The 18234-nt window shown below is 52.4% G+C and overlaps 1 protein-coding gene across 16 annotated transcripts in view; it reads left to right on the forward strand.

Moving 5' to 3' along the window:
* Positions 1–18234, forward strand: part of LOC111937628 (S-adenosyl-L-methionine-dependent tRNA 4-demethylwyosine synthase TYW1) — a 50004-nt gene that overhangs the window by 9434 nt on the left and 22336 nt on the right. For 15 of the 16 annotated variants that reach the window (XR_015278580.1, XR_015278581.1, XR_015278579.1 and 12 more), the window contains exons 8-12: positions 948–1053; positions 8188–8240; positions 10860–10978; positions 12661–12770; positions 15691–15868. Coding sequence is in view for 13 of the 16 variants with exons in the window: in XM_086859986.1 (XP_086716112.1) it covers positions 948–1053; positions 8188–8240; positions 10860–10978; positions 12661–12770; positions 15691–15868 (566 nt within the window). In the remaining 3 variants the exon portion in view is untranslated. Of the gene's footprint in view, positions 1–688; positions 779–947; positions 1054–8187; positions 8241–10859; positions 10979–12660; positions 12771–15690; positions 15869–18234 lie in introns of those variants that run through there. The other variant, XM_086859996.1, reaches the window with a different exon arrangement.

Consider the following 18234-nt stretch of genomic DNA (forward strand, 5'->3'; position numbering starts at 1 on the left):
TTCTTTTGAGGCCCTTTTTATTTCCTGAGATGTTGCTCAGGTACAGAGCCAGTCTGTTCATGTGCAGCAGCAGCCAGACTCCTCTCCCTGTTTGTGAAGAGCAGTTTGGCAAGTCAGGAGCACTGGTTTCCTTAGTGATGCTGGCAGTTGGTGGGAGACTCAAACTGGAAGCATTTCCATTAACTTTTCCATGGCTTTGGCACAAGAGAGGCTTGGATGTGAAATAGCCTCAGTGTTGTCAAGACAAAATGTCCTCTGCTGGTTTTTGTTTGTTGTTTATCCATAACTCCTTCCATAAAAGCCATAAAGGACTGACAGATTACAAGTTGCATGAAATATCCAAGTAATTATTTCCACTTTGATGCTTCTTTGTGCAGACATGAAACAATAAATACCCATAAAGTCTCAGCAGTGACACTCACACAGCAGGGGAGTCACCACTTGTTACGTGCCAGGGTTTGCTTTTCCTGCCTATGACTTTATCCCAGTATCTGGAACTCATGCCCAGGGCTTAGCTGAGTGTGGGAGCAGCTGGAAGCCAGACTTCCCTGGGCTGGAGGGGGCTGTGGGGCAGGGGGAGCAGCCCTTTCCTGCTGGGGCTGAATTTTGGTGGTGCAGGTGGCTGCTGTCTCTGTGAGCTAACAGTGGCACTCCAGGCACACCCTGGTTTGGTTACTGAGCACTCCTGAAACGTGGAGCCACTCTTGGATGAGATTTCACACCCTACTGGTTAAAATATCCTTGGGAATTTTATTGCAGTGTTGGTGGGACAAATCTGGTACACTGGGAGTGTTCCTTTTGCAGTTTACTGTCCTGAGTTACTGATGGGGAGAGGGGTGAGATGCAGGGTTACAGGGGAGCTGGAATTGCTGTGGGGCCCTGGGCTCTGTTCAGCCCAGCAGCTGATTCCTGCCTGGAACTGGCTGTAATTCCCTGTCTTCCAACAGAGAGAGCGGGAGCTGGAGGCAGGAGCTGCTGGAGCTTGGAGGAAGGAGGAGGCTGAGAGGAGAGAGATGATCACCCCAGCCCTGAGGGAGGCACTCACAAAACAAGGTGAGGCTCTGCCCGGAGCAGCTGGGGCACAGCTCAGAGCCCTGGTGCTGCCCTTGGCAGAGGGGCTCGGGGTGGGAGGGGGGAATTTCCATCAGGCAGGAATGGCTGGGGCTGGAAGGGCCTCTGGACATCCCCAGTCCCCAGAGCAGGCAGCACAGGAACGTGTCCAAGGGGGTTGGGATGTGCTCACAGAGGGATACTCTGTCATGTATTTGACTGTATTTTATTTATCTTTTACTTGGTTTTGTGTTTAAGGTGGCAGCCTTTTGTTTTTGTTTATTTGGTTACTCCCGAAGAAAGCAGGGGATGGGGCAGTGCTGTGTGCTGGCCCTGTGCTGTGTGTGCTGGCCCTTTGCTCTGTGTGCTGGCCCTTTGCTGTGTGTGCTGGCCCTGTGCTCTGTGTGCTGGCCCTTTGCTCTGTGTGCTGGCCCTGTGCTGTGTGTGCTGGCCCTGTGCTGTGTGTGCTGGCCCTTTGCTCTGTGTGCTGGCCCTGTGCTGTGTGTGCTGGCCCTGTGCTGTGTGTGCTGGCCCTGTGCTCTGTGTGCTGGCCCTGTGCTGTGTGTGCTGGCCCTGTGCTGTGTGTGCTGGCCCTGTGCTGTGTGTGCTGGCCCTTTGCTCTGTGTGCTGGCCCTGTGCTCTGTGTGCTGGCCCTGTGCTGTGCTGTGTGTGCTGGCCCTGTGCTGTGTGTGCTGCTGGGAGCATTTCCCCTGGCTCAGTCCCACCACTCCCTGCTGCTCTGGGTGGGAATAGAACCGTGCTTTTATACAAAGTGGCCACTTGGAAAATAAAGCAGTGCTGGAGGGAAGGTTACCTTCCTGTGTAATTCTTTTGACTCAAGAAAGGCTCCCCAGAGAGCTCTGATTTCCTGGTGGCACTCCAGGGATGGGAATTCATTATCCAGACAAGTGGGTCCCCATTTCTCCCTTCTTGCAGTGCTCATGCTCGTGCCAGGATTGGAGCCACTGGCAGGATCTGCTTCCATAAATCTGCACTTTCAAAAACTCTAAACTGTTACAGCCCAGCTGCCTCTCTCAGCTCTCCCTCTGCTGCTCACCAAATTCTTCAGTGGTCACTCAGCTGTGAAAAAGAGAAGCTGCATTGCTTTTTTTTTTTATGTCATGTAACATTTTTTTCCTGTAAATAACACACCAGGAAGGCTTTTGTGGCTACAAAAATAAAACAATTCCCTTCTTCCCTCAGCATCATTTCCCCTAAAATAACAAGTGCAGTGTAGTCAAAAGATTATCTCATTTATTTTGTACCAACTGGTTTCTTTGGGTGTAGGCTCAGTGTCTTTTCAAGAGTATCCCTGAGGGCATAATTAGCCCAAGAGAAGGAAGATGAGCATTAGTGGTTCAGGGAGAGCTGTTCTTTGATCCTGCAGTTGCATAACAGAGGTTTTCCTTGGAGCAGCATCTCCTCAGACCATGGTGGGTGCTCACTGGAGATTCACCTTCAAAGCAATTTACCTTCCTGGAGGTAAAGGGAGCAGTGCTTAGGCAAAGGTTTTTATTGTAGCCCTGGCACTGCATGTTGGCTTCAGCAGCCTCCCCGCTGGGCTGCAGAGGTGTGAGCCCTTGGAGCTGCAGATACCTGGGTAACAGGTACTCAGCAAGAGCTGCTTTTGGAAGTCCCAGCCAGAGACATAATTCCATTTCCATCAGTGCCCAGCCAAAACACCTTTCTGTGTGTCAGGGGGGGGTTAGGTTGGATTTTGGGAAAGGTTCTTCCCCCAGAGGTGCTGGCACTGCCCAGGCTGCCCAGGGAATGGTCCCGAGGCTGCCAGAGCTGCAGGAGCTCTCAGGATGGCCAGGGTGGGATTGTTGGGGTGTCTGCAGGAGCTCTCAGGATGGCCAGGGTGGGATTGTTGGGGTGTCTGCAGGAGCTCTCAGGACGCCCAGGGTGGGATTGTTGGGGTGTCTGCAGGGCCAGGGCCTGGGCTGGGTGATCTCTGTGGTCCCTTCCAGTCAGGCTGTTCATGACTCAGGGACTGACCATGACTTTGTGCCCTGCTGGGGTTGGTGCCATCATTAGTCACAGCTGCTCCTGGATTTGCCAAATGTTTTATTGATGCTGATGGTCTGGCTGAAGCCAACCACGTCCTGCTGGATGCTGGCAGCTGGCAGAGGGATTGTTCACTGCCTGCCTGAGCTATTTGGAGCTCAGACATGATGTGTCTCAGTGTCAGGCACCTCCATCAGCTCTGCTGTGTCACAGGGGCTGTGCAGCAGCCCCAGGCCAGCGCTGACGCACTTCCCTCAGTGGGGCAGGAATGGGACAGGAGCAACGAGCCCAAAGCCCTGAGAGCTGAGTGTTTGCCAAGGAGGCTCCACGGGGGAGCAGCTTCATGCTAGAGGGCAGGGTGAGAAGGGCTTGTTCCCTGGGAGGGTGCTGAGGCCCTGGCACAGGGTGCTGCTGGGGCTGTCCCTGGATCCCTGGCAGTGCCCAGGGCCAGGCTGGATGGGGTTTGGAGCTCCTGAGACAGTGGGAGGTGTCCCTGCCATGGCAGGTGTGGCACTGGATGGGCTTTGGGTCCCTTCAGGTCAGACCAGTCCCTGGTTCCAAGATTTCTGAAGCTGTTCACAGTGTGTTTCTGCCATGGTCTTTGCTTTGCTCTCTCCTGCTTGTAACAGAACCAAACAAATCCCTGCTGTCCCTGCCTGGCAGCACAGCAGGAATGGGCTAATGATGCCAAAAGCTGACCCTGGCTGACATTGGATAAATTATTGTGTCCCACAAGGACAGTTTTGCTGCAGTCCAGTTAGTTCTGTCCTTACTGGTTAAGGAAGGCTACAATTTAGCCCCAGGGTGCCCAGCACACCTCTATTTTACTTGTCTCCAAAGACAAGTGGTGCATTAAGAGGCAGCTCTTATCTGAAACAGCCTGGGCTTCAGCAGCCACTTGTGCTCTGACTCTGTGCTGCAGCTAAAGCTGTGCTTTGGCCTGTGCCTTTTAGTGGGGAAGGGCAGGCAAGAGGCTGACTTCAGGAAAATACTGAAGGCTGGGCTTTTGAAGTGCTCACCAAGCTGGAGCTGAGGTTTTTAAAAGCTTTGGTGGCTTTTGCTGGCCCTTCCTGGGCTGAGGTTCGCAGTGCCTGCAGCTCTCGTGCCCAGCTCAGCCTGGCTCCCTGTGCTGAGCCTTTGGGGTGTTCAGTGTGTGGAAATGGGATCCCAAGGCATGGCACAGGCTGGAGTTTGCAGGCTCTGAGCTCAGGGTTTGGGGTCTGGCAGGCTTTGGCAGGAGCTGTTTAACTCCAGGTGGCACCAGCAGCCCACAGCTGGCCCTGGGATTGCTGACACTGCTGCAGTCCCCAGAATGTGCCACACAAATCAAATACTGCCTGTGGGCAGATTAAAAATTCCTTTGCTAACTAACAAATTACTCGTGGTGAGCAGAACAAATACAGTGACCAAACCCAGGCACAGAAAAGTTCCTTAGGAAATGTCTGTAAATAATGGGCAAACATGCAGGTAGAAGGAAGGAGTCCAGGCAGAAGAAAATGCTTAAGCCCCACTGTGTGAGAGCTGCCAGGAGCTGGTGGAGAGCTGACTGAAATTCTGATGTGCTGGCACAGCTGTAGCACCTGAGCAGGAGCAGAGGAGATGGCAAAATCACATTTAGGGGGCTGATTCTTCTCTCATGTGTCACCAGAGCTGCTAGAATAACCCCATGTATAACAGAGGAAAATAAAAATAAACACATTTATATTTGAGGTGAATCCTTTTTTCTGGTTTGTTTTAGGTTTTGGCAGGGCTTTGGAGAGTATTGGGCTTTGAAATTAAGTCTAAGCTGGAACAAAGTACAGGATATGTTCAGGCAAGGGTAAAATTTGCTGTCCTATCTTCGTAATGTGACACTCACCCCACACAAGGGGACAGTTCAGACAAATGGAAATGTGGAGAAGGGAATGTGCCCTGAATGACTGAAAAGTGTCTCAGGAAAAGAGAGAAGAGATGAAGCTCGCAGCAGCCAGCAGTTCTGGCTGTTACCTTTGGGCTTCTTCTGGGTGGGTCAGGAGGAAACTTGTGCAGGTAGAACATTCCAGACTCCAGCCAAAGCTGGCCCTGAGGTGCAGCTCTTAAAAACACCAAGTGCTTGCAGATTTCTTGAGTTTTTCTGGGAATAAAGAATTTCAGAATCCCAGACTGGCTTTGGATGGAAAAGAGGTTAAAGCTCGTCTTATTCCACCATGGCCATGGCGTGAGGCTGGAGCCCCTCAGGCTGGCTTTGGTGACAGTTTTGCACGTTTCATTTGTGACATTGCAGTGAGGATGTGCCTGTGCCCCCGTGCTGGCACTGCTGAGGTCTCAGCCTGTCCTGGGCTCAGACTGGGGCCCTCACTGCAGAGAGGACATTGAGGGGCTGAGGGAGCTGGATATTGAGGAACATTTCTTCACTGAAAGGTTTGTCCAGCCCTGGCACAGCTGCCCAGGGCAGGGATGGAGTCCCCACCCCTGGAGGGGTTTGGCAGCCCTGTGGATGTGGCACCTGGGGACAGGGCTCAGTGCTGGGCAATGGTTGGGCTCCATCACTTCAGAGGGCTTTCCCACCCAGAGCAGTTCTGTGATTCTGGGACACTCCCAGTTTCTTGTTTAACCTTTTGTCCTTTCTTTTGGCCCAGACTGCTCTGGAGCAAGGCTTTGCAGTGCTGGAGAGTCTCAGCTCCCCTGCAGCAGGGGTGGAACAAGTGTCCAGCCTCGGTTTCTGGTATTTCCTCTCATTCCCAAGTGTCAGAAGCTTGGCATGGCCAGCAGCCAGCGCTGGGTGACCACACATCTCCCAGTTCTGTGGCTTTAGGAGTTGTGCCCACCTCTGCTGCTCCCTCCTGCCACCACAGCTGGCAGTGACAGAGATGAGTAACCCCCCTCTCATCCTCACAGCTGCCTGCTGTTTGTAAGACTCTTTTGATGTTGAACATGTACAGTTTTCTTGGCCTTTAAAGGAACCTGTGGGTGCTCCACATGGTGGAAGTTGATGTAAGGAGCTCAAGAGAAAATGCAGGAGCTCTGGAGCTTGGCACCTTGCTCAGTTCAGCTGCAGCCTCTTCCCTTGAACAGCTCAGTGGCAGATCTGGGTGGGCATGTCCTATTTCAAATGTAATTTTTCTGCAGAACCCATTTGAAAGCAGCCATTTTGCTGTTACTGACGAGTGATCTGTGAGAAAATAATCTTATATGACTGCTGGTGCTGGATTTGGAGAAATGGGAAAATAAGGCCTGGGCTGTGCTGGGTGACAGCAGCAGAGTGTGCCTTGGACAGCTGTGTTAGAGGGAGGATGAATGCAGCACCTTTTCAGCTCTCATCCACAAATCCTGTCAGCACACACAGTTTAGCAGGGCAGGGAGCTCTCAGCTGAGATTAGACCTTGCTGGACAAGCTGTTTGCAGAGCAAAGCTGCAGAAAGAGGCAGGACAGAGCCAGGGCAGGGAGGTGTTGGGCTCCAGCCACGTTCAGCTGTGTGTGTGTGGCTGTGCCCCTGGAACCTGCACCAGCCTCTTCTGGCTCTCAGCCAGTCGGAGGTGAAAGTGTCCCCAAGACTGCACGTGGCTTTGGGGACTGTCTTAGCAGGGCTGTCACAGGATCCCTGGATGTTTGGGCTGGAAGGGCAGGGACACTTCCCCTGTCCCAGGTGCTCCAGCCCCAGTGTCCAGCCTGGCCTTGGGCACTGCCAGGGATCCAGGGGCAGCCCCAGCTGCTCTGGGCACCCTGTGCCAGGGCCTGCCCACCCTGCCAGGGAACAATTCCTGCCCAAAATCCCATCCAGCGCTGCCCTCTGGCACTGGCAGCCATTCCCTGGCTCCTGTCCCTCCATCCCTTGTCCCCAGCCCCTCTCCAGCCCTTCTCACTGCAGAGGTCACTGTGCCTGAATATTCAGTGTGAGGGGATGGATCAAACACCATCAGGTGGAGTGGGCAGAGGAGCCTGGGCAGGTCCCTGCTGGGTTTGAGTGGCAGGAGCAGAGCATGGTTGGATTCCCTGTCAGCCCTGTCTGCCTGCACAGCTGAATTTCTGCCTGCTGCAGCTGCTGTGGCATCTGCTGCTCCTGGCTGGCTCCGTGTCCTTGCAGGTGTCAGGCACTTTGGGATGCAGTTGCTCTTGCTGGGACCTTGCTGTGCCAGAGCTGCTCAGGGACACCTGAGCAGGGCAGGGCTCTTGTGCTGCTGCTCTGTGGAGGAGCTGAAGGCCAGTTTGCTGTGCTGAGGGCTTTTTCCCTGTTTAGTTTGTGCTGGTTGGCAGGAAGAAGACTTGATAGCTAAAATTTGATATTTTTCCTTCCCTTGAAAGTGTTAATAAGAGCAGCAGGGTGCAATAGGAAGCTGAGAGGTGCTGAGTTTGGGGACAGCCAGGCCAGTGACGTGTGAATGCCACTGTGAGGGACACAGCCAGGCGTCTCAAATCCCTCTTATTTTTATGCTGATTCTGAAGGGACTTTTAATCCTTCAGACATATTGGCCTCTAAGCAGTTTTCTCAAAGAGGAATATAACCCCACTTGAGCAGTTTGGGTAATAATAGCACTTAGTGCTTAACAAACGTTTTGCAATTAATCCTGCTGGACCCATTGGAATGGAATTGTGTTATCTTGGCTGGGGAATGAGGAGCTGATCTGAGCCCAGCTTTCCTTTGGCTGTGGAGGAGCAGCTCCCTCACCGTGGCTGCCCCAGAACCAGCAGGGTGGCACTGCTGAGGCTCAGGTGGGGTTCAGGCTGAGCCCTGGTTGTGTTCCCTTCCTGTGCCCTCGCAGCTGTGCTGGGAATCAGCTCCCATCCTGCAGGCTGGGACCAGGATCCCGGGTTCTGGGGCATGGCCTGGGGCCAGGGAGATGCTCCTGGTTCCCTGTCCTGCTCTCACAGCCTGGCTTGGACAGGCTCTGCCGTCCTGGCCGTGCAGGAGTCCCCTGGGCACCTGGCTCAGAGCAGGCTCAGCAGTATCAGCACACGTCTTGCTAAAAGAAACCATTTCCAGCTGGCCGAGGTCCTGGGGTGCCACTGCTGGTGCTGTCACCCTGGGGCTGGTGGGGAACAGCAGCGTTGAGTCCATGGTGTCAGTCACTCTGGGTACCACTTAGTGTACTTTGTGTGTCAGTTCTTGCAGGCTGAACTCAATTGTTTGATGATCTGTGCTTTGTTTTGAGGTTATAAACTCATTGGGAGCCATTCTGGAGTGAAGCTCTGCCGATGGACAAAGGTACGCTCTGTTTCCTTTTCTCATTTCATAAATACAAAGAGGCTACAGGGCTGCTGAGCCCCCCAGGGCTGGGGACTCCACCCTGCCCTGGGCAGCTGTGCCAGGAACTGGCCACCCCTTCAGTGAAGGAATTTCCCCAAAATCCCCCCTGAGCCTCCCCTGGCCCAGCCTGAGGCCGTTCCCTCTCCTCCTGTCCCTGTTCCTGGCAGCACAGCCCAACCCCCCCGGCTGTCCCCTCCTGCCAGGGACTTGTGCAGAGCCACAAGGGCCCCCTGAGCCTCCTTTGCTCCAGGCTGAGCCCCTTCCCAGCTCCCTCAGCCCCTCCTGGGGCTCCAGCCCCTTCACCCACCCTGCACCCTTGAGCATCCCTGGATGGGAGCTCTGGAATCAGCACCTCATTAAGATGTCAGCTCATCTGTAATTCCTGTGCTGTGGCAGTGATCAGTCCTTGCTGTCTGAGCTCTCCTTTGGCACGTGATGAACTTTGTTTATTTTTGAAAGAGCCCTTAGGGTGCCGTCCCAGAGTGGGCTGCAGGGGGTTTTTATTGCAGCTCCTGGTGTCCATGGGTGTTTCATCAGGAGCCTCGTTGTCCTGAGCAGCACAGAGCCCACCCTGGGCTGTCAGGGATGCACTGACTCCACTGCTGCTCTGCTGGTCACTCTTACACCCATTTCTCTCTCCTGTCATTTCAGTGGCAGACGTGATCATGAAATGTTTAAAGAAAAACTTGCCAAACCTCAGTGTTGTGATAGAGAAAGCCAGAGAACCTATTTTTATGACAGACCCAGACTTTAATGCAGCACTGTAAAGCCATTTCACAAAATAAATAGCAGCTCTGTGTGCTTAGATGGGCCCACACTATTTTTAGCTTAAGCAGGAATTGAATGTAAAGTCTTGTAATAAATTGAGCTGAGATTGGTTCCAGGCAGTGGCTTTGCCTCAGGTTCACACCAGTGTGGGAGAGTCTTCAGGAGCCTTTGTGGAGATTTGTATCAGAGGAAAGCAGGAGCAGAGCTGGCAGGATCAGGATTAAGCAGAGTTTCATAGAGGTGTCTCAGATGGAAGAGATTGGGTTCTGTCAAACTGCAGAAAAAACCAGAAACCCTGGATGTTTTAGGAAGAGTCTGTTTGCCTTAGGAAAAGCCAAATATGACTCGCTCTTCTGAATTTGTGAATCTCCTGAAGTCTCTATAATTTGAAGAATGGGTAGAATCAACAGCATTTTCCATGTCATTTAATCTTCCACCTGTACAACCAGCTAGGGATTAACTGTAGGTTTTTCCCTGCTGCTTCTTTCTGCTGGATCACCAGGACTCTCCAGGAAGAGGAAGGCAGATTAAAAGCTGCTGTGTTATATTTCAGATTTTCTCTTGAGAGTAGTAAAGTTTCTTTCTCATTTATTTTTATTTAACTGTGCTAATAAAAGACAGCCTTTTCTGCAAGCAGCCTGCATGTTAAATAGGAATTGAATCCTGTTGGGAAAGCTGCTGTGGCTGTGCTGGGAAGGGAAGAGCAGCATCCTGCTGGAGCCACTGCTGGCTGTAAATGAGGGTTTATAAGGTCAGGGCATTTATTTAATTTAGTGCTGCAAGAAACACTCTGCCAGATAAATGAAAAGAATGGAATGTTCAGTAGGACAGCCTTGAAATGGATCCTTGTTGCTCCTGAGTGAGCTTTTCCAGGAACACTTCCTGCAGCTCAAGAGGCTTCACCTGCTCTGGGCTGAGTCTGAAAAGCTGCAGGAGAGCACATTGTTGTGTTGGGGTCTGCCAGAGAAGGGACTGAGCAGCTTAGAGTTCTTTCTGCTCTTACACAGGGATGAGTGTGACCTCCTGAATGCAGTCAGGCTGCGAGAGTGCACGGGAAGGGTCACATTCTATAGGGAGCTGGGAATTTCTCAGGGCAGGTGGCACTGGTGTCCCTCAGCCCTGCTCGGGGCTTTGAGCCTGGAACTGAGCTCACAGGTGGCTGAAGGAGCAGATCCATGGCTGTGCCCTCAGTTTGGCTTCAGATGGGGAGTTTTAACTCTCCTGGTGTGTGTGTGTTGTGTGTGTGAGTGCACTCAGTTTGGCCCCAGATGAATTTTAACTCTCGTGGTGTGTTGTGTGTGTACACTCAGTGTGTATCCTCAGCTGGGTCTGTAACTCTCCTGTGTGTGTGTGTGCACTCAGTTTGGTCCCAGCTGGGTCTGTAACTCTCCTGGTGTGTGTGTGTGCCCTCAGTTTGGTCCCAGCTGGGTCTGTAACTCTCCTGTGTGTGTGTGTGCACTCAGTTTGGCCCCAGATGAATTTTAACTCTCGTGGTGTGTGTGTACCCTCAGTTTGGCCCCAGCTGGGTCTGTAACTCTCCTGGTGTGTGTATGTACCCTCAGTTTGGCCCCAGCTGGGTCTGTAACTCTCCTGGTGTGTGTGTGCCCTCAGTTTGGCCCCAGATGTGTTTGTAACTCTCGTGGTGTGTGTGTGTACCCTCAGTTTGGCCCCAGCTGGGTCTGTAACTCTCGTGGTGTGTGTGTACCCTCAGTTTGGCCCCAGCTGGGTCTGTAACTCTCGTGGTGTGTGTGTAGCCTCAGTTTGGCCCCAGCTGAGTTGTAACCCTGCTGCTGTGTTCCCTGCCCTCAGTCGATGCTGCGGGGCCGTGGGGGCTGTTACAAGCACACCTTCTATGGCATCGAGAGCCACCGCTGCATGGAGGCCACCCCCAGCCTGGCCTGTGCCAACAAGTGTGTCTTCTGCTGGAGGTAAGGCACCCTGTGGGCAGGGTGGGGCTCTGGGGGACACAGCCAGCTGTTCCTGAGCCAGCTGTGCTGCCTGTGTGGGGTGAACCCCTGAGCAGTGTCCTTGGAAATGGGATTGTTTCCCATATTGGAGGTACCTGCACTCCCACCATTGCTCTGAAGGAGTGAAGAGTGATCACTCAGTAGCTGATGCCTTCCTAGAACAGCAGCTGATAAATCCCAGAGTCACTGAGGTAGGAGGAGTCATTCAGGATCATCCAGTCCCACCCTGTCCTTGATCCCCTCGGCTGTCCCCTCCTGCCAGGGATTGTGCAGAGCCACAAGAGCCCCCCGATCCCCCTTTCCATTAAAACATTGAGGGGGACACCCCACACCTGAATCACTGCAGCACCCCCAGTCATAATCCCATCCCCAAGGGACTCTGCCTCTCTCCATCCCCGCTCCCAGCTGCTCTCACTGGGGCTGTGTCTCTTTGGCTAAATTGCCTAAATGGAAATGTGCAAGTGAGCAAATCTTTTAATCAATTAGAGCAAGTGTGGGTTCGGAGCTCTGTGACACCTCCCTGCAGCACAGGCACCCAGCAGACCTGATCTGATGAGGGTCTTTGGCTCAGTGTCCAAAGCCCAGTCAATTAGTGTGGAGAGATGGAACAGCTAAATAAGATTTAAATTAATAGGGTTTATTACTTTTGCATCTGAGGAGGAGGCAAATCAGACAGAGTAAAATATCCTGTGAAGAAATTGGCTCGTATTTCTTCTGCTGTAACTTTAATGCTTATACCTGTGCTTGGAGTTTTCAGCTTGTGCTTGTAGACAGCAACTGAAGTTGTGTTCAGACACGAAATCAGTGGGTGGCCAAAAGCCAGGCATCACAGTAAGCCCTGCGAAATACAGAGATTAAAAATTAATAATCTCTCATAGGAGAAGTACTTAAGGTATTTTAAAAATTAAGAAGAAACTGAAAACAAATCTGTGGGTGGACAGAAGCACAGGACACTGAGAATTGCCTGCCTTTCAGGAGAGTCTGCTCTTAAAAAGGAGCATCTCAGAGTTGGCAGGAGCTTTTCAGCATGGGGCATCTTCCATCGTTAAGGTTTCAATTGGAAGAGAGTCACAGAATTATTTTGGTTGGAAAAGCTCTCTAATATCCCTGGGTCCAGTTGTTTCCCCAGTACTGCCAAGGCCACCAGACCCTGTCCTCAAGTGCCACATCCATGGGGCTTTTAAACCTCTCCACCACTGCCCTGTGACCACCCTTTCCATGAAGAAATTTCTCTTAATATCCAGCCCTGGCACCCTGTGATCCTGGCAGCCCGTTTATCCAGCCTGCTCCAGGGTGGCTTTACCCATGCTAGGGAAAACATTTCATTCAGGTTCCATATCTCAGTCCTGGTCAGTGCCCAGCCCAGGCTGGGCTCCTGCTGCTGCTCTCAGCATGTGCAGAAGAAAAGGTACAGTCAGGTTTCAGATTGTACCAGCAGGAACATTAAACAAGGCTGGCTTGTGCATTGGCCAAGCTTTTTTTGTGGTCTCCCTCTTCCTCCTCCCATAATTCCAGGGGCTGGAATTCCAGGGATCTCTTTGGTGTGTCCTTTCCTGGTTGTAGCTGATGTTTAGCCCAGGTGGCAGGTGAGTTCTCCAGGTGGGTTCCAAGTGGCAGGGAGTGACTGTCCCCTGTTCCCTCAGACACCACACGAACCCCGTGGGCACCGAGTGGCGCTGGAAGATGGACCAGCCCGAGGTGATCCTGCAGGAGGCCATGGAGAAACACCAGAACATGATCAGGCAGTTCAAAGGTAACTTCTCCTCTGTCCCCACCCCGATGCTGTTAGAGGATAACCAGCAGTGACATCTTCAGAGCAGGGGAGAATGCCCTGGTCCCTTGGGAAGGAGGCCTGAGGTTCAGGATATCGGGAAGAGGGGGAGACGAAACTGCTGTGGCACATTTGATGTTTTCTGAAATGAGTCTCAGCTGCTGAGTGTGTGCTGCTGCCTGCAGGGAGTAGAGTGGAGTTGCCTCTGGTGTATCCTGGTAGTTGTCAAATCCTTTCCCTGGGTGTGCACAGAGCCTTCCCCAGTGGTTAAAGCCAGCTTGGAGGATGAGGGATCCTGGCTCCTCTGGAAGAGTGAGGCCGGGTAGGAAGCAAAAGCAATCAGCTCTTACCTGACGGGAAATACACTGCTAGCCTTCATACCCAGCTTTGTGTTGGCCCTGGAACTTCTGGGCTGTGTTTGTCTCATTAATAATGAAACAGCAGCAAGCAGGGGATTTTGATTTTCAGGAATTATTCAGTACCCGTGGTTGTGACTGAAGCTGCAGTTTCCAGAGCACCTCTGGAAAGCAGCTTGCTTCCCACAGCAATTCCCTGGGGCTATTCTGTGTCTATAACTATAGAGAAGGCTGGGGTTTTATTTCCCAAATGTGATGATCTGGCTGCTGTGCCAGGGTCAGCTGTGTGTGCTGGCAGGGCTGGCCAGCTTGGCAGGACAGCTCCAGGGTTCTGCTCTCCCCAGCTGCCTGTGAGCAGCACAAATGGAGTGGAACAGCCATAAAACGTGCAAGATGAGCCCTGGCCTTGGCTGTCATTTTGGAAACACACCCATTCCATGGGCCACAGAAACTGGTGAGCTCATCTGGTGCTTTATTCATTCAACCCATTGCAGTAAAAATGAGATTTCCTTTGCAGGAACAGAATTTTTGTGTTCCTTTCTCCTTTAGGATACCCTGCAGGATAGCCCTCTGTACTCTGGGTGCCTGTGGGTGATGATAAATCATCTTGTGCTGTAGTGTTAGCAGAGTTTGTGCTGGGTTTGGAGGGCACAGCCATTACAGCCCCAGAGTTCTCTGGTGGGTAAATGATGGAGAGACACCTCACTGATAGGGAGCGAGGCTGGGAAGTTTATTTGATGGATACATTTTTCTGGGAAGCGACTTGTAAATCCCTGTGCCCTTGCAAAGGATGGAAACATAACTCAGGACTGGGAGAGTGGGAGTCTGATAATGTAGGGAAAAAAACCCAAAGAGAAATGCGTGGCCTGTCCTAGGAAATCCTTGGAGTAACCATGGATCAGCATGGATAGAGCAGGTCCCTCATCCCCCTGTCCCCCAGGCTCTTGTGGTGCTGCTCAGGTCCTTCCAAGGGGTACCAGGGTCAGCCCCAGCCTCCCCAGGGTGCTGTGCCAGCTGCTGCTGTCCTTTCCCAGGCTGGTGGAGCAGCTGGAATCAGCTTTTCCAGGGAGATGTGCTCTGTTGGGAGCTGATGGGAGGATCAGGGCCATAGGGATTCAGGAGAGTCCCTGCCCTCCTGGAATACAGCAGTCCTGGGCAGTTTATCCCTGCCTGGCTGGTGATTTGTGTGCTGAAATGGTTGTGTACAAACCCACTCCCTCCTCTGCCTGGATCTGCCAGGTTTGGTGTAAACTGTTTGGGAAAAGTTCCACTCAAACTTTAGGGGATGTTGGCATTTTGTTCTTCTGCTTATAAAGCTGGCAAGGTAATTATGAGAGTCCAGATGCAAAATGCTGAGAGAGAGAAATTAATTAATTCCAAAACTGACTTGCAGTAGTTTTAGGAATGTGAAATTTAGTCCTTTAATCTCAGCATGTGCTGGAGATGCTGCTTTCTTCTCCAAAAAAGCTCTCATTTAGTACTGTCAGGTTTCTATGGAATAACCATTAGTCCTGTCACTTCCTCAGGACAGCCTGGCTGCACTGAGCCCTGCTCTGATTCCAAACCAGCTTTGCTACGTGAGGCTGGAGCAATATCCACAAACACCTCTTTTATCTGGGCTTTGCAGCTGAGCTGTAATTTTCTGTATTGCAGCGTCAAGGCAGCGAGAGGGGAGCTGAGGACCTGGATTCACACTCCAGGCTTTGTTTTTTATCTTTAAAACAAACCAGCCCCCAATCTAAAGCCTCAGATAGGATTGCAGTCCATCAAAGCATGTCAGGGAAATGTGAAGTGATGGATTTGGAGCAAAAGCTTGTTTGGAGGCAGCTGATTTCATCTGGGCTCCTGAGCACCTGGTCAGGTGTGGTGGGCTGGAGGAGCATCCAGCTCCCCCTCCCTCCCTCCCTCCCGTGGGCATCAGCAGTGGGGCTCAGCTGGTGTTTTCACACGGATGCTGTGCTTGAGCTCTGCATGTTTTCCTCTTCTGAAAGGTCTCTGCCTGTTCAGGACTGTGCCATGTGCTGGCTTTTCTTCTGATCCTCTGTGGAGCTGCGTGTTCTGTGTTCCCAGGCTGGGCTCAGCCCCTCGCTGTGCTGGGGAGCTGCTCTCTCTGGGGACCATGGCTGAGCACACCTGCTTGGGCTGGCATGGAGCTGTCCTGTGTGTGTGTGTCTCAGCATTCAGCAGTGGAGAGCTTGGCTCAAATGTTTAACCTTGGCTCAGGTGCTACCATAAATGTCTGTCAGCAGTGCCCAGGGCACAGCCAGCCCCAGGCTCTGGGTGCTGCAGAGCTGCTCCCTGGCTGTGGCTTGGTGTCCCCTCTGCTTTGGGAGGCTCCAGCTGCTCTTCTCAGCCCTCCTTGTGCCAGGGTGTGTTTTGGATACAGGTGTTTGGGTGGGGGATTTGTTACAGAAGCACAAAAGGGTTTGGGTTGGAAGGGACCTTAAAAATCATCTTGTTCCAGCCCCTGCCATGGGCAGGGCCACCTTCCCCCAGAGCAGCTTGCCCCATCCACTGATGGTTCAAGGCTGTTGTCCCGTTTCCAGGCGTGTCAGGAGTGAAGGCAGCTCTCCTGGAGGAGGCCCTGGCAGTGAAGCACTGTGCCCTGTCCCTGGTGGGGGAGCCCATCATGTACCCACACATCAACCGCTTCGTCAGGCTCTTGCACCAGCACGGCATCTCCACCTTCCTGGTCACCAACGCTCAGTTCCCCGAGGAGATCAGGTAGGAGCTGCAGGAAATTCCTGCTAAACTTCCTGCTGGAACATTGGTGTGCTGACCTGTGTCCTGATCCCGTTTAGTGCCCCCTCAGAGTCAGCTCAGCATGAGCTCTGGCAATGAAAAATCTCCCTTTTAACCTCAATCTCCCCATGCTCCTTCTCATCCCTTTCTCCCCCTCAGTTTGATTTTCTTTTCTGTCCCTCCTAAACAAACGCTGATTGCTTGTGGAGTGAAGAGCTGGAATGTGGCACCTGTGAAGGTGTGGCAGGAGGGGAGCAGAGGTTGTGCCTGGGGCAGGGAGAACTTCTGTCCTTCTGCCAGAGCAGGGCACAGAGCAGGGCACTGAGCTCAGAGGCTGCCTCTTGGGGCTGATCTTTGTTCTGAGCCCAGAAGAGCAGCTGTAAAGCTCGACCCAAAGCTCTGTCCAGCCCAGTGTCCCCAGGAGGATGAGGAGGGGGGACAAGCACGTGTTCATCAGCAAAGTGAGATCCACTTAACCTCCCTCAGAGGGACTTTAATGAAATCTTCCAAACACTTAAGTGAACTGTTTCAGAGTCTTTACAAAGGTAAAGAATCCCTTTTCCTGATGTTTTGGAGCATTCAGGCTGCTGTTTCCAAACTCTGCAGCGGTGTGGCAAGGAAGTGCAGCACGTGGGGAAATGCAGCTCCTCACGATCCCAGCAGCTGAGAAGAGCAGCAAATCCAGGCCTGGAGCTGTGGGAGCTGTGGGAGCTGTGGGCAGGGTGGCCTTGCTGTGTCACCCAGCCCATGCCAGCTCCTCTCAGTGCTCCTGGGACTGCTTCCTTTGCACTCCTCGTGGTCTGAACCTGGCACTGAGGGGGGAGCGCAGGCAGTTTGGGAGTGAGTAATTACACACTACAAAGGCATTCCAAATGATTGAATAATTGTGTAATCAAGTTACTTTAAGTCATGTATTATGTGCCTGGTAGATAGAAATTGCTCTTTCCTAAATATAGCAGTTTAAAAAGAGAGCACACACTATTTTGAAGCTGCACTTTTCGGATCTGCTGAATCTTTTTAAAAAGAAACAAAAAAGAAGGGGATAAAATGCTAGGCTTGCTGTCTTAAAAATTGCAACTGATCTTTGGCTCATCAAAGCAGATGATTTGCTTAATATGGGAACTGAAGTAGGCATCCAGCTCACTTCTGTGCTGTCAGCAGAGAAACTGTCATCAAAAAGTTCATCCTGCAATGGGCAGGGTGACCTCTGGTGCAAGAGAGCTGAGAGGGACAGGGGACAAGGGATGGAGGGACAGGAGCCAGGGAACGGCTCCCAGTGTCAGAGGGCAGGGCTGGATGGGATTTGGGGCAGGAATTGTTCCCTGGCAGGGTGGGCAGTGCCTGGCACAGGTGCCCAGAGCAGCTGGGGCTGCCCCTGGATCCCTGGCAGTGCCCAAGGCCAGGCTGGACAGGGCTGGGAGCTCCTGGGACAGTGGGAGATGTTCCTGCCATGGCAGGATGAGCTTTCAGGTCCCTCCCAACCCCTTCTGGGAGAGGGCAGCATGGCCTGGAGTGTTGCTGGATTCAGGACAGGGGCTCCAGGGGGTGCCCCCTGTGCCTTCCTCTCCTCCTCCTCCTCTCTTTGGGCTGCAGCTTCACCTGCCACAGACTCACAATGAACTGAGGGAGGTTTTACACCAGGTGAGCTCCTACTGAACCCATACCTGGCTCCTGTCTCTGATCCGTGGCTGTGAACAAACCCCCTCATGGGTGGGTTTGTGTTTATGGTCAATAATAATACCAATAATGATTATTAATGCTCACCAGCAAATGCTCATTTTTGATGTTGCTATTCCTGGTTCTCGTGGGCTCTGTCCTGCCTGCCTGGTGAAGCCACCTCAGGCCTGGAGGCCTGAAGTCAATTTATTTGAGTGGCACAGCTCAGCTGAAGGTTTCAGCTCAGGATTTCTATCCAGATCCATGTGTAAATGCCATGGATTTGGTCTCCTGGATTTCATCTCAGGTGTCTGAGCTAGCTTGGAAATTGACACCAAAAATCCATCCTGGTAGCACAGGGCTGGATTTGCTGTTACCCTGCACTGGAGCTGTGTCCCAGGAACAGCAGTGTTGTTCTCACTGCACCCATGGCTGCCCCCTCTCCTTGTTCCCCCTGGCAGAACGTGCCCAGCTCATCCAGGCTGATTCCCAGCCCTGGGGACCATTCCTGTCTGGGGCTGAAACCCCTCCCTGGGATCACTTCTGATTCCTTCATTTCCCCAGCTGACAGAGGCTGGCTCCTGCCTGTCTCTAGCTTTGAGATGATTTTTCTCAGCAACTCTTTTGTGAAGCACCTGCTCCATCTTCACTAGGGCCCTTTTAATTAAGCAAAGACAGCACTGAGTAAAGGA

This window comes from Cyanistes caeruleus, chromosome 21 (assembly GCF_971803275.1).
Source record: "Cyanistes caeruleus chromosome 21, bCyaCae1.hap1.1, whole genome shotgun sequence".
NCBI lineage: Eukaryota > Metazoa > Chordata > Aves > Passeriformes > Paridae > Cyanistes > Cyanistes caeruleus.